Genomic DNA, 15,491 nt, shown 5'->3' with positions numbered 1-15,491 from the left:
AGTTACCCCTGCACATAGCTCTTGTGCTGCCCAGCAACCTGTGTATACCATTGAGAAGAACAAGCCCATTTAACAAGTGGTAGGACAGCAGTAATTTTCTTAATTTTGTTTTTAGAGAGAAGCAGCAAGTGGGTAGATTGGAATGGTCAGTGAGTTATTGAATCTTGGCTGGAAGAGGCAGATGTAGTAGTTATTGTCAGTGTACTGAAAGGGGAGCCAAGTAGGCAACATATAGCATAACCAGAGTTTCTAGCTGTAGAAGACAGAGCTTCAGCTTGTATGAGGGATGAATTAGGAGACCTGATATGTTATCCTTAAATCAAAACTGAAGTCACAATAATACTATTTTAAATTCTTCTGGTATGTTTTCTTCCACTGTGAAATATATAATTTGGGGGTGCTGTATTCCTGGGGCAGGATAACTTCGATTGGTCATAATATCAGGCTCATTCTTTTCCCCAACACACTTTATTTCCCTTTGCCCCCTAAGTTTTAGTGTGGGCTTCAAAAGGAATTCTTCAAAACAAGAGCTGGTGTTTATGAGGGAACATGTATTCACAGGATACTGCAGCCACTGACAGTGGTGTTTGCATTGCTTTATTTTGTGACATTCTGCACTAAAATAATCCAAAAGGAGGCTGAGGGAGGAGAAGAATGTTGGTCAAGTCTGAGGAACTGTGCATACAAGAGCCCTGACTTTCTACAGTTGTGCGCTACAACCCTGCCAGCACTTTGCACCCATCAGCAAGATCTGTGCTCCCTCTCGTGGCAGATTCTCACCAGTAAATCCATTGTAACTCGTCCCTGTTAGTGCCAAAATGTGCTTATGCTTAGCTATGAGAAGCATCTGGTTTCCAAACTTAATGCTACTATCTACCAAACTTAATAGACTTATGAACGCAAATAGCACTGAATTCTTTTTTTTATTGACATCGGGGGAGAAAAATCTTTCACGATCTGATTGACCAAACTTTGCCAAATAAAAATAGACAAAACAAATGTTTATGTACGTGCAAACATTGCAGATCAAACTGCTAAAAGAAATAACTAAAAGACAGGTCTTGAGCTAAGATAAAGCAGCAGAAAAATAGCAAATAGGTAAATGACTATTAAGTAGGTCTTACTTTGAAACGTCCCATTTAAACAAAGAATAAACAACAATAACACCACCAAATAAAGCCACAGCAGGTAATAGTTGCTCTTCTAAACTTTTATACACTATATATTAACCACTCTGTCTTTCAGTTATTTCCTCTGATAAAACTGACTTCTGTGAAGTCTCAGCAAGGCCATCTTGGCTAAAAGCATAACGTTAGACAGGAGCCTGCCTAATGCCCTGTTAGAATGAAGAAATGGTGGGGGTTGGCTTCTCTTTTCTTTCTTTTTCTTTTCTGAATACATCTGGAAACAAGAATCTGATTCTATGCAAATCTTAGATTTACTTTTCCAATGCTGGCTGGTGTTTGAAGATCCTGGAACAAAAAGGTGGCTCTTGGTAAAGCAAGATTCTTCTTGGTCCACAGGTAACATAGAAGAGAGTTTTTGGCTTTTTTGTATAAATCATGTTTTATTAAATTGCCTTTTTTTTTTTTTTTTTTTAATAAACAGTTCTTCTGGGTTTATTTGTTTAAGAGATGAGCCATAGTGGTGCTTCTCTGTAGGTATGTGACATTTCCATTTTGTCCTTAGAGGTCTGTTTTGGCTTCAGTTCCAGGTTATGTCATTCTATTATACATCATCAGAGGCAGGTGTTCAGCTTTAAATATTGACAGATTTTTCTCAGTAGGAACATGTTGAAGCTTCTAACTCTGCTAAACATATTCATTTGACTGTTACAATCCAAAAACGGTAAAAATGGTGGAATGGAAAGATACAAACAGTATTATTGACACTGCATTGTCAAATGTTTGCACTGAGACCCCATGTACCATAGATTTTATTTTTAAAAAATCATATTTATATCCATTTACATAAGACTTACACATTTGAAAAGAAATACATACACAGTAAATACATAAATGTCTAGTATTTTACAATAAAACAGATGTAACAATGTAAAGATGAGTGGCTTCATTTGATAAAAGCTTTGGATGTGCACTACTGTCAAATTTTTGATGACAGAGATGCTGAGAGAAAAGGGGGACATTGTTTTGTTTTTCTTCTTCATATTTTTTTTTTAGTAATTTAGGTTTTTTTAATTCTTGTTTTAAACTAACCGGTACATGAAAGGAACATCATATCTGTTTGTATGATAAACCTTACGTGTTCTCTTCCCTATTATCCTGTTCTTGCAGAGAGTTTTAATGCTCTTTTCCTAAGTAGTGGTAGTGCACTTCAGGTCAAGTAGAAGAAAGAGATGACATCTAAGAGAAAAGAATAAACATTAATCAGCAAGATTATAGGATTCTAATTCAGTCTAAAGTGCAATGACAATAGAAAATATAGCACTAAGTAGTTCAGTAACTAAGTTACTAAAACATGGGGTTTGGGTATCCGAGAGAGGCGTGCATTTCTTTAATTTTAAATCTGCAACATAAACTTACTAATAATGCATTTTAATCTTTTACTAGTTGTCCTCAGTCAAAACAGACTGCTCCTTGTGTTCATTTTACAGTTGTTTTCCTGCTGTTTTGGTTCAGCACTGGGGTTAGTTTCCTGAATCTGGAGCCCTTTGCCTGTTTGGCACAAGGATAAACGCACATTTTCAGTGTACAGACCTTGCTGATGTACTTCGTGGTGGTTCTTCCTAATTCACTGCAGCTTGACAGCATTTACCTTTTTCACCCTGATGCTTTCTTTGCTATGGACCAGCTGCTTCCAGATTATCATTCACATCTTTTTGGAATGCTGCTTGTCCATTTGTCCTTACAAATCCTCTTTGGAACCGTACACAATTGATTTTGCCAAATCTCCTTTAGTATTTCATTAGAATAAATGTTAATGTGTTCTATTGCTCCAGCTTGTGGCAAGAAATCTGTCCTTACTGACCGTTCTGACTTGGCAATGACGAATGTTTTAGAAGTTAAAAGTGTTGGGAAAGCTTGGATAGTGTGAGTCCCAAATCCACTGGCTGTGTAAGGGCATTGCAGCTGCTCAGCTGGGCCACCACATGTAGCCACCACAGCAGAAAGTTTGATGGGTCCTGTGTGCTCTATAGTAAATTTCTTTGCAATGTTGAATGGCCAGCACCAGCAGCCTTAACTATTCTTAAGCTTCTGATACCGAGTGCACTAAAACAGGTGCAGAGTATGCTCATATAACTGTTCTGAGAACGTCTGCTCATGGTTTCTGGCAGCTCATTGTGGTCTCAACAAATGTTAAAAAAATCACCTGAAATGCAATTTGAAAGCTGCTTCACAGGTGCTGTGAAGAAACACTATAAAGACATTGGAAGGTTGTACCAAACTGATGTTGTTGGCACAAGCTATTTTGAAATACAAGACTTTGACAATCTCTGTAAGAGAATGTCTCTATAAGAGCAGCAGAATGCAAGAATCTGCAGCCTGCTGTGATCACATACCATCTGCACATGGAATCCATTTCCAGCTTTCTTTTTGGCCTGCTTTTTGTAGACATGTTCACTTTTACTGTATTAAAAACTCTCTTATCTCGCATTGTGTGGTAGCTTGTCCAGCTATCCCTCCCCTCTGCTGCTTAGTTCCTGGTTCTGTGCATACAGATACTTCACCAGAGTAACACAGCTGCTGATGTAGTCTTGGCAAGGTGCTACAAAAGCCTGGATCTCAGTCTAAGTTGGATCTGGAAAATTTCAGGAGGCATGTTGTAATGAATAATCTTCCCTTTTGTCCAAGTATCAATCAGCTCCTTCCATGAAGAAGGAGTTCCTGTTACTCAGGAACTGTGATGACAAAATTCTGAAAACTCCTCTGTTGTCCTTAAATCTGATATCTCCCTCTATGAGCAGTTTCTGTTTATGCATTCTTTCTTGAGTTGCAGGAAATTTGTTTAAATTTTCAAGTGTGATGTAACAGTGAAGGAAATATTTTCCCTGCATGGTTTTTTTTGGGGGGGAGGGGTGGGGTGTTGTTTTGATTTTTGATATAATGTACTGGAATCCAAAATTATTTTAACTTGCTCTTTGGTTTCTAACCTGCATGGCATTTTGAAATTACCCTTACAGAAAGTGCATATACTAAAGTTCCAGTTCACACCATCTTGTTCCTCCTCTAAAAGGAGTATATGGTAAGTGGAAAGAGAAATAGTAGTATATTAATGGCAGTTAACCTCATATATTAGCTTTTACAATGTAGATGCAGATTCGATAGTCTTGTAGACCTCTCAAGCATTTAAGATTAGGATGTAATTGGCAGAATAGTGGACAAGCAGCAAGTACTGATGTGATACATATCACTGATACTTGAAACACTACTAATACTCCAATAGTAATTGAAGTTAACTTGTATAGATATACACATCTTTTTGCTCAAAACACACAGCTCCCATACAGACATAGTACCAGAAAAGTCTGCTGCTTTATTTTTATTTGTGCTTTGTGACTTTTTAAATAATTTTTAATGTAGTGGGAATAAACAGCTTGGATCATCTTAATTTTTGTTAGCTTATCAGTTTTCCATTTCTGCCTTTGTTGCACTCTTCAAGCCTCACCTGGCCCATTACTGTTTGCCTAAGAGACAGATTGGTGTTTGAACTTCTTGGTCATGCTTTATTGCTTCCAACATTGCAATTCTGAAGCACATAGGAGAAAAGGTTCACATCTCTGCCTTCAGTTTCTGTCACCACTGAACCCTGTGAGAGTCCTGTCATTGACTTTACTGATACAACACCATGCTTGAATCTATACATGCATACACATAAAAAGATTTCTGTAGTTCATGTGCTTCATGATCATCTTTGTCGAACCAGCTGCTAAACTTTGCTTTTTCAGAAAAACCAAACCAAACCAAAACTAACAAATAACCACACCCCCCTGAGCTTATTTTTTCAGGGGTGGCACAAAAAGTTCCCTTTTTTACTAAGATTAAGATTTTATACTTTTGCAGTCTTTTGAAGATCTGTGAAGTGAGGCTCATGTCATCGGTAGGATATTGAGCAGTCTACTTTTCCCACCGTTAACATTTGCATTCCTAAGCACGTTTTGAACCTACAGAGTTAGTAAAGCCTTGATGGCCCCAAGTCTGTCCCAGTCTTGGGAATCAAAAAAAAAAACCAAAAAAACCCCAAACTTTCTTGCAGATCCTTGCATGTCTTGCCTACCATATGTAAAAGCTATCGAAGCATGTTTGATGCCTGGTGAGGTTTTGGTGATATTTAAGTATTTTTTTTAGCTGCCTTACAATTCCCCAAGTAACTAAATGGAAACTTTTACTGAGAAAATACTAGCATAAAATGGTGCCATATTGATGTAAGTACCATCATGTGCATATTTTTTGCAAAAGTTGGGATAAAATAGAAAACTGTATTTCCACAGAGTTCTGGAACAGTGACTGTGATATTCATAGCCACACTCAGAAGATATATGGTGAAAAATTTAACATGAATTCCAATACTAAATTTGATCCAAAGTTGCATCTGGCTCAGATTATCCTTTCTTTGTCAATTCTGAATTATTTGAGAAGTGCAGGAATCTCTGTAATAGATAAATTTTTCAAGATTTTCTGTAGGTGTAAGTCTTGTTCTAACTTTATGCAGGTACCTGATGTTCTAAATTGAGTCATAGCTTTAATTAGAAGTATTACAGAAGTAAATAGAAGTAAATCTCTTCTGCTTTACTAACATTGCCCCCCACTCCAGCTCCTAGTAGAACTCTTTCAAGTTCTCATAAAGTAAGTTCATTGCCTGTGCCTTCTGCCATTTCCCCAAAATATTATTGTTGGTAGCATCCTCTGGACTGAGCTTAAGACTGTTGTCTTGACCAAATGACCACCCTAGTGAATCTTTAATTCTGTTCTCTGCTCCATGCTGGTTTTTGCTTGGATAATGTGGGGGGTAGTGTACAGTTACAAAGAGCTTTCATGATGGCCCCTACAGAATACTCACAACAATTCAGTGCTGGCTTCTTTGCTAGGCCTTGTCAGCATGAGTATGTGCGAACTGTTGAGCTGTCTAACCTCTGCAGTCGTGATGAAGCAACTGCAAATTGGGAAGGGAGAAAAAAAAGGAAACAAACCAGAACCTCTTTAGAATCATCAATAAAATGTATCAGTCTGTTTACCGCTGGAAGGGTGGCTGATAAATTGCTCTGTGGCTTTCTCTGACATAATGTGGGCATGGTCTAGTTCAAAATTCAGCATTTCTTCACATCTGATGTACTGTTGGAATCTGTCTAAAGGAAATACAGTTTAAAACTCAATTTTGTCTTTATTTTGTTGTAAGTCCTAATGCTCTTACCAAATACTATTGCGTTCTTACTGCAGATAGGAAGTCAAATCCTGGATGAAGATACAGGTCTTCAAAATTGCTTCCCTTTAAGTCTACTGAGTTCAGTATACTCAACTCAAGAATTATCTAAAAGACCTCAAGTAAATCACTAAATCTCCCTTGTGCCTTAGTTCCACATCTGTAAAATGGGAATATCATTTTCTTCATCATACCATGAATGGAAGATGAAATACATGAATGTTTATAAGGTTCTTATATACTACAGTAATGTAGTATGGCTATGGAAATGCCATGGGAGCTAGGAGTCAATGGAATTCAGTGATGCAATCAGTAAAGTATTCCATCTGTAACTGCAACTATAAAGTGTTGTTTTTAAAGGTGAGAAACTTTAATGGAATTTAGGTGGCAATACTGTCATACCAAATTCATTATCAAGTTACAGGATGTAATCTTTACAAGCAGTGTATTAAATTACTTTGAGATAAGTCTATTCATGAACCTAAATCCTGTAATGATGAAATAAATGGCTGTATTTTAAATGGGGCAATCTGTGTGCTAATACTTCTCAGAACTTCAGGCAGGTATACTTGGCTTTATCTTCCATATACCTGAAGGAATAGCTGTGATGGGGTTTGTCTCCTCTGCCTGCTCTCTTACAGTAATTTTAAAATTTTACTTACTTTTTAATTATGATCTGCTTGTTAGTTTTCCACTCGTTTCTGAGTTAGCGCATCTTTTGGAAAGCAAAAGATTTCCAGAGAAAATTAAGACTGATATATAGTAATTCAATTAGTGCCTGAATTTCAATATTTGCTAACTACCCATCTGGTGGTAACTCTTAGCAACTTCAATTATTTAACAGTCAAGGCTAAGCTGTTTAGATTAAAAGTTAGGTAGGAAAATAAAGGTGATAGCCCTTTCTAATTTCCTTCTCTAAAACACTCCACCTGCTAGAGAGCCTGATAGGATGAAAATTTGCTTAGGTATTACATAGTTGAAAGTTAATAAATTAATTCCTGTCTTTCCAAATGTTTCCTTTACAGATGTAGGATAGTGAGATGGCCTTTTTTTGTATTTTAAACACAGTCTGAAGCAAACCTGAAAAAACAATAATATGCCAAGTCAGTGCTTTTCCATTCCCTAATTCAACTCTCCCAGACTCCGTTCATCCTAGTTAAATGAACACAGTTGTTGTGGTGTGAGGCTGACATGCATTGAGTCAATCTGGCATGCTAGGACGAGCCTGGTGCTTTCCAAGAGGAAGTGCAGAAATGAGTGCATACCGTCGCTCGCCATCTTCCGCGACTGCCCTGAAGTGGTGGTGAGCCGGAAGCCGGCCGGCAGCGTTTCCGATGCGCCCGGCATCATGCTGATCCCATGAACCTCGCGTGGGGGGAACTGCCGGCGCCAGGAGGGGCCGCGCCTAAAGTTCTTGTCATCGCCCTGTCGACACAGAGTTGTATTTGATAAAGCAAGATGAAACATTTTGATTAATTATCCTGCTGTGTGCTCTCTCTACCACTGCCAAATGTATTCCACAACAACTACCCTGCTCTGTTGCACTGCATCCAGTCACTGTAATGTGTTTGAGACATGCTTGTGAAAGTAAAAGCTTTAGAAATATTAAATGCTGGGGTCCAAAACTCCTCTTAAATCTTTAGCTCGATATAGTCAAGGGGTTTAGTATCAGCTAAAGTAGAACTTTCTTATACAGTGGCAGAAAGTGGTTTGTTCCTGCATTAGGAGGCTTACATAAAGTATTAAAAAAGGATTAAACACTCATGTGCATGCACAGAATTCATAGGCATCTGATATTTTCATCAAGTCCTTAAAAGTTTTATTCTCCTCCTGTGCAGAAGTCCAAGACTTGACCACTTTTGCACTGGACTCTTACGTTAAGATAAATAATTTCCATAGTTGAATTTGAGATTCCTCTTCCCAGATAACTACCCCAAATCACACTCTATTAATATTGATTAACTTTGAAGAAATTTGAAGAAAAAAAAGCAATAAAGATCAAACCAAAAATCTACTTTGTTATTTTTAAAAAAGGTGTAAGTGTCCTAGAGAATAGACTGCACAGGCATCCCACCCACACACATCCCCTACCACCTGCTCTGGCCAGCAAAACTTCCACTCCATTCTTCATGTTTCCTCTCTGGAAAATGTTCATCTTAAGGTAAGAGTGCAGTGTCAAATTTAGCATCCAAGATGACCAAATATGTAGCCAAACTGAGGTTACTTTAAAAACCTTGATGGGCATTACTACATTTTTTTAAAGCTGTAACTGACTGTTTTTAACATTGTGAAAATTAACATGTCTTCATGCATTTGATTTAATTTTAGTGTTTTATTGTGATATTTTATAAATACTGAAAATAAAATTAATTACTTCCTCAAGTCGTCTTTCAGTTCCTAGTGCTAAAAGGTTGTTGTATTCTCTCTCAAGGATCTGCCGTGCCTAAAGATACCAAAGTAAACAATTAAAATTGTTGAAGATGAATAAAAGGTAATAATGGGTATAGATTAACCAGAAGTAGTATAAGCAAACTTGCCTGTGTGTTTTGTGTTGGAATCTGTAATAATAAAGCTAAACTGCTGTAGTCAAAGTTTTCATCCAGTGCTATAAGTGAACCATGTACACCACTTTCTAGAATATTATTTGCATATTCTCGGAGGCCAATGGCTTGTATCCAGCGTATGACTCGATCGTTGCTCCATACCAGCACATCTATAAGGACATAACACCAGGTCAGTCTCCTGATTCCTGTCAACTTCCAAATTGTACAGGTGCATGTGTGTAGAGCTGTGCATGAACTGTGGATGTCTTACTGCTTGATTTCTTACATGAGGAATGCCAGCAAACTATTCATATAGCTTTAGTACCTCCTATTCCAAAACTCTTATGTGGTTTTAACTATCTTCAAGTAAAATGTTTATTCCAAATAATGTTTCCAAAGGAGAAAAGTGCTTGCAGAGGGGATCTCCACAATGCAATTCCTCCCACATCCTATATATACCCTTTTCAGTTTGTAGGCAAGATGTTACAGGGCAATGCCACAGGAAAAATATCCATTCCTCAAGGCTTCACTTGGGAGTTTTGTATTAAATGTCTTGAGAGCTGCATCAGCACCTATCATTTTCTAACATGCCATAAAGTAAAGGATTAGTTCACAATTTTAGAGACAAACTATTTTTAGTGCAGACAGCTGGTAGAGTTGTTAAGGTCCATACCAGTTACAAAGCTGAGGCAACAAAATGAGCTAGTAAACCATTTTTGAAGATTTCACTATTGTACGAAGGTATCCTGCCCTGCCTGTAAGATTAAAAAAAAACAAAACCAAACTTATGCTGATCTTTTTCGTTGTGAGTGGGAGAGTACTGAGTTTTCTGCTACTAAGTGATGAGGCTTTTTCCTGAACCCTTACAAGTCCAGCTAGTGTGGCTGTTCTGGGAGCAGAATTTCTCCATCGCCTGGCTGAAGGCATCCCACTCTTTGGGGTCAGGATCAGCTGAAACACAGTGGCAGGCAGAGACCAAATCCTACCTGGGACCATGAATAAATGACCAATGCATGACAAGGTGAAGGAGGCTATGGATTATTACCCTTGTCCTAGCAGGAACCAGCGCTAAAGCCACACCAGAATTTGAGACCAATACCCATTTCCCATATGTCAGTCTCCAGCTAGACCCACTTGGGCTGACTGGCACTGATGCCTGCACATCCAAGGCAAAGTCTTTGCATTAGTGCATGCCTTGAGCAAATGCACACTGTCACTGTAGCCCTTCATCTTTTTTTTTTTAGCTCTCCTAATCAGCATTGTGCTTGAGAAGTGCTAACTGCTGTAGTCACTAGAGCTGGAAAAGCTCAAAGGAATCAAAGGATTCATTTCTGATAGTTGAAAAAACCCAGCCACCCTAATTGTTATATATAAAAAGAACCATGTAGTAAGCATGCAACCGCTCTAGAGAGGTCTACACAGAAAAAATCTTTATAATCAGCTGTGAAATCTTCTAATAAGGCCAGTTTCGTCAGGAGCTATTCTTATGTACCAATCAACTGCCTCAGTGGTCACCCCTCCAAGCAGCATTTTCTATGATACATTCTGATGTAAGAAACCAAAGGCGAAGGTTTTCACAAGCTGGAGCATAGTGTTAAAGTCCTGAGTGCTCCCATGTTTTAGTGTTGCCCCCAGCACATATCACTGAGCTGCAGACTGTTTGGCCTTCTGCTTCTGAGCCTGAAAGAGGGTCAGATAAGATCCATACCCAAAATCTGATTTAGCAAAACGTATGTATCAAACCACCTCAGAATTGCAGCCCCAATTTAGCAAAGTACTTAACTGTGCCTAATTTAAGGAGATAGGATGTGTTCTGAAGAAAGATGGACTTACATTAGTTTTGCTTAAAGCACGTGCTTAAATGCTTTGCTAAAATGGCATGACAATGGGTTAACAGCATCAAGCTTCAAAAGAAGAAACATTCCCAGTATTCATTCCCAGGAACTATCACCTTTTATTTCATGCTGACTCATTTCTCTTCTCTTTTCCAGTTCTTTTCTATCATAATTCAACCTCTTTAAACACATGATTCCATATTGCAAGCTTGTTCTGTTATTTAAAGAGAAACATTTACAGAGTTAATAATTTTGAAGATAGGAACATATGTAGGATGTATTTCCTGCACTTCGCATGAGGTGTTTCATGGTGCCCATGTAAGAAAGCTTGAGAACAGAGGGGAGAGCAAAAACAGTAAAAAAACTCCACAGACTTCAGGAATGAAATGGAAAAAACCAAAATGAGTATGTTTGAATAACTGTTTTAACATAAGAAACCCAAAGCATTAAAAGAATATTCAGAAAAGGTCAGCCCTTGTGAGTCGTGAAACGTTTTGTCAAATCAGGCTTTAAAAAAGTGACAAATCAGACAGTATATTAAAAAGAAATCCACTTCTTGTCACATAAACCTCATTCTCCCTAAAGTCTAAATGCCTTTATTTCCATACTTTCAATTTAGCTTCCTAGCTATATCCCTAGGTGACCCAACAACTGTCAAATTGCTTGTACTGTTAACAGCTTTTATGTGCTACACACAATAGCTTTTCATTATTATAAGATCTCAAGGCTTCAAAGCTTAGTCTAACACTTTCTGATACTTCACACCATTTAAATTATTACTGTTTCTGTATTGTCAAGAGTCTATTGATATCTTAATGGTTCCCTGCTCATTACGAAATTTATCTGTACCAGTATCTTGGTTTTGAGAGATGTGATTGCAATGTGGTTGCTATTACTAAAGGAATCTCTCTATTCAGATTTCTGACAGTCAGCCCTCGCTTTTCTGTGTTTTTCCACACCAAAACAACAGCAAGTGTTTTTATTCTGTGCAGCACTGAGCACTAGACAAGACACATAAGCGTTTATATGGGTGTAGTCTTTATGCCAACATACCGATGAAAACTATCCACCATTTTTAGGTGCACACGCAGATCTTTCTTTGTCAGGTGGTCTAACATCCTCGCATCTACCAGGCATTCCATAAAGTAACTTCGGTACTGAGGTAAACCCAGGCTGGGGAGCCATTCGTTACCTATCCATTCATGGTTCATATCACCATAAGCCAGGGTCTACAGAGAGAAGAAAAGGGAGAGGGGGAATAAATTCTTGAGTTTGTTCAAGACTGCACTACAGACTGAAAACAAGATATGTCTGAAAAATAAAGAATTCTGATTTTGCTTTAACGTTGGAAGAGGGAGCCACTGTGAGATATTTGTTTTTCCTGTTGTATCTTGTTTTCTTATGTAAGTTTGAAGGAATGTTTTTCAATTTTGAGTTTTAAATGCAAGCAAACTTGTCACACAATCAAAATGTGTATCTTTCATAATAGTACTTGCTTTCAATTGACCTTCTAGAATATTTATGCCAGGCAAATCCTGAACTGTGAACTGGTAATGCAAACATGGCTCCAGGGAATCCACTGAGGCTTATGTTGCTGTTTAGTGGGGAGAAGAATTTCCTAAATAGGATCTATGACACTTCATGGCTACACACCTGTAGTCCTTCAGAGACTAAAAGTTAATTTCAGTTGTTTGGCACTCAAGATTACATTTTAATGAGATATTTTCAGCTGTGAACAGCTTAAACCTAAGTGCATATGTAGAGCTCAAGAAATTAATTGAAGCTAGTACTCAGGCTTCATTGTTCAGCTAGACTTTCACTAGGGTGAGGAAAGGAGTATAAGAAAAAAGTGTGCACATTGAGCTATTTTTATATGAGTTGCCCTATTAAGATACAAAATAGATTTTTACATCTCATTGTTGTTAATTATTTTGTACTACAAAACTTAACAGAACAGAGAACTGATAAGTTGCAAGATTTATGCTTCCCAAACAGGATCGTGCTCAGGATCATTTTCAAGACTAACTATCTCTTTGTTTTTGTTTTTAATGTCATTATAAACGAATAACACAGTGTAAACCGGATGGATATATTATCTATGAGGGAAAATATACTCTCCTTATGTCTCATTCTTGTGAGGTTTTGAAAGGAAAAGGAATGTCTTCAGTAAAGATTGCAAGATCATGTGAGAGTGTGCATATATTACAGAGAAAAAAAATTTAAAATGTAGCTAATTGAAAGTTCTAACTAAATTATATAATACTATTTGTGGACTGATACTTGGGTGTGATTTATACAATTGTTCTAAAAAAACCATTCAGTATAATTGTAGAAAAGTTAGCTCTCAAATTCATGGCATATTTAATTTTCCTATTCTGAAAAATGAGGAAAATACTTCTACTAGTTTTAGATGGGAAATAGAATATGTCTCTGGAGTGTAGGAATTTCTTTTGTGAAAAATATTCACCAGCATATGTACCTCATTCTGCTTTACCTAAAACAACTGTCCAGAGAATATATTCTTTGAAAAAAACTCTACATAAATCATAATTCAATCATTGAGATACTGTCAGAATATTATATTCCACTACACATACTGACACACTCAATTACATTATTGTTAACTTTCAGTTTAAAAAAGTCATGTGAAAGATCATACCTGAGCCCAGCTGCCTTCTTCAGACTCTTTCTGTATTATCATCAGGAAGCAATTAGTAAAGCAGGTAAAAAGACAATAAAAATTAGTTATAAAAGTATGTGATATTCATATGCACATTCATGAAAATGAAAATCTACACATAAAGTGCACGAATAAAATAACTCTGGCCAGTGGCAATGTCCTGGACTAAACTACCTGAAAAATTACAAGACCAAATCTATAAAATGTAGCTGAGTTTTCAAGGTAGAAAATCATTATATCTTGGTGAAATTATACCATTACAGCATTACTTAAACACTCTTCACAGTTTCACAATTAAAACACATTTATGTAAAAATTTGGGCATTACTGATGTGGTTTTTTGTTTCTAGTTTGATTTTGAAACATTCGCAATGAAAATCTGTCTTCTTAAGAATGTATTGTAAAGGAGCTTTTTACATAACATTTTTTATGGCAAAATTATATTTTTCTGGCTGGCCAGTTAAACAGGATCAACTCTACTTCTGGTCAGTTCAGTGCTGTTATATTTGCATTTATCTTTACCAACAATAATAAAACTGGAAATGTGCTCAGTTTAAAAAGAAAAAAATATTGATGAGAATTGGCTTCCTTACTACTGATGAGAAAACTTCAAATGCTATAGCAAGCATAGACTTCTAAGAAATAACTCCTTATTGCATCAAAATTTAGCTCCAGTACCTCTCCCACCATTTATGGATTGGGCTGACTATAACGTTTGCCAAACCGAAGATAATTTTTTTCAGAGATCTCACTGGAACATGTATCATGTTTTATAAGCACCTTTATGGAGTTGTTATGATGTAATGTTAAAAACCAAAACCTAAGTAACATATGTTGCATATTGAAAAAAAAAGGCTTACTTTAGTGTTTAGGGAGAGGTTTGACAAAAATCAATAAATAAATGACACTCTCCATGCACCTGAAATCAAAGATCATGAATACCCAAGCACGGACATGAAAGACTCAGCATAATGAAGTTGTCAAATGCATCATTCTCAAGCCTTTTCTTATTTCTTTCTATATCAGCAGATACAAAACACTGTTTAGAAGAAGAGGGAGTAGATTACAGGAGAAATGTTGTACCTATAACCATGACAATTTCATTTCATTAAATGAGGTTTCACAGTGGCACTGAGACTATTACATATGCTGAAAGTCCAATACTGGTTTTAGGGTCACACAATTTTTGTGATGGCAATACAGGTTGTAAATTCTTTTGCTGAAAGATAATGTAACTGTTCTTTAAATTCAATTTCATTACTCCCTGCAACTTGCTAATGGCATGCTTTGGGAAGCATCCTACAGAAGATACGGCATCTGTGTTAAAGCAGGAACAGGCCTATTCTCTTTTGAGCACTGAAACCATTTTAAGTGGAAATGGAATGACTAACCGTTTTAGCTGGAGCAGCAAGATTTTCCATTTCTTCATGAGTCACCCAAACATTGCCTGAGGGCTACGGACAAGGCCCGCAGGAAGGCAGGTGGGGTCCACATTAGGTAAGCAGTGGTAAAGAAGAAAGGCAGCACCACTGTAAGTTAACAGCGCATCACCATCAGCACAACCACGTTCTTGCCTCTACCGAGCTGCAGCTAGAGACAACTTTAGACAACTTGGTTTGTATCTTTCATTTGCGGCTTCTGAGCAGATGTGATGGAGTATTACAACTAGAACTGATGGATGAAATCCGGCAGAGCACTGCCACAAAGGAAAGAATAATAATTAAAGCTGCATTTCATGAACAACTGGCAAATGCAACCTTTAGCTCACAGCTCTGTGCAGAGGTAAGCTTCAGCTCCCAAAGATTTTCCAGCCTAAATATTCTGCACAAATCACATGCTCATATTATAATCTAAATAATGAATACTTGCACCATGTTTCTGTAAATCAAAAATGTCAAGAGAATTCCCTTGTAAAACTTTGTCCTCATCCTTTTGTTTTTCATCAAATTATTACTAGCACAATGAGGAGAGTCAGGGAGGGGGCTTGGATGTATGCTATGTTTTCTGGAGACCTGAGATAAATTAACTCCTTTCCTGAGAAAGAGGAGAAGCAGA

The 15,491-nt window shown here is 37.3% G+C and overlaps 1 protein-coding gene and 1 long non-coding RNA gene across 15 annotated transcripts in view; one reads left to right on the top strand and one right to left on the bottom strand.

Moving 5' to 3' along the window:
• Window positions 1-904: 904 nt before the first annotated feature.
• PPFIA2 (PTPRF interacting protein alpha 2) overlaps window positions 905-15,491 on the bottom strand; it is a 296,348-nt gene continuing 281,761 nt past the window's right edge. For 13 of the 14 annotated variants that reach the window (XM_042017651.1, XM_042017648.1, XM_042017649.1 and 10 more), the window contains 9 exons: window positions 14,828-14,890; window positions 13,416-13,445; window positions 11,810-11,985; window positions 10,873-10,970; window positions 8,916-9,091; window positions 8,753-8,821; window positions 7,644-7,803; window positions 6,019-6,111; window positions 905-2,363 (listed from right to left, as the gene is read on the bottom strand). In XM_042017651.1, coding sequence (XP_041873585.1) covers window positions 6,053-6,111; window positions 7,644-7,803; window positions 8,753-8,821; window positions 8,916-9,091; window positions 10,873-10,970; window positions 11,810-11,985; window positions 13,416-13,445; window positions 14,828-14,890 — 831 coding nt within the window. In that variant the 3' untranslated portion in view covers window positions 905-2,363; window positions 6,019-6,052. Of the gene's footprint in view, window positions 2,364-6,018; window positions 6,112-7,643; window positions 7,804-8,752; window positions 8,822-8,915; window positions 9,092-10,872; window positions 10,971-11,809; window positions 11,986-13,415; window positions 13,446-14,827; window positions 14,891-14,975; window positions 15,133-15,491 lie in introns of those variants that run through there. The other variant, XM_042017661.1, reaches the window with a different exon arrangement.
• Window positions 4,061-6,688, top strand: LOC121659522. Its single transcript, XR_006014363.1, has 2 exons — window positions 4,061-4,203; window positions 6,396-6,688. It is a non-coding gene; the product is annotated as an uncharacterized LOC121659522 (long non-coding RNA).

This window comes from Corvus kubaryi, unplaced genomic scaffold (genome assembly GCF_017639235.1).
Source record: "Corvus kubaryi isolate FWS band 111438036 unplaced genomic scaffold, C.kubaryi_AGA036_p1.0 137, whole genome shotgun sequence".
Taxonomy (NCBI): Eukaryota; Metazoa; Chordata; class Aves; order Passeriformes; family Corvidae; genus Corvus; species Corvus kubaryi.
The sequence above is the reverse complement of the archived record's forward strand: the minus strand, read 5'-3'. Positions and strand labels throughout refer to the sequence as shown.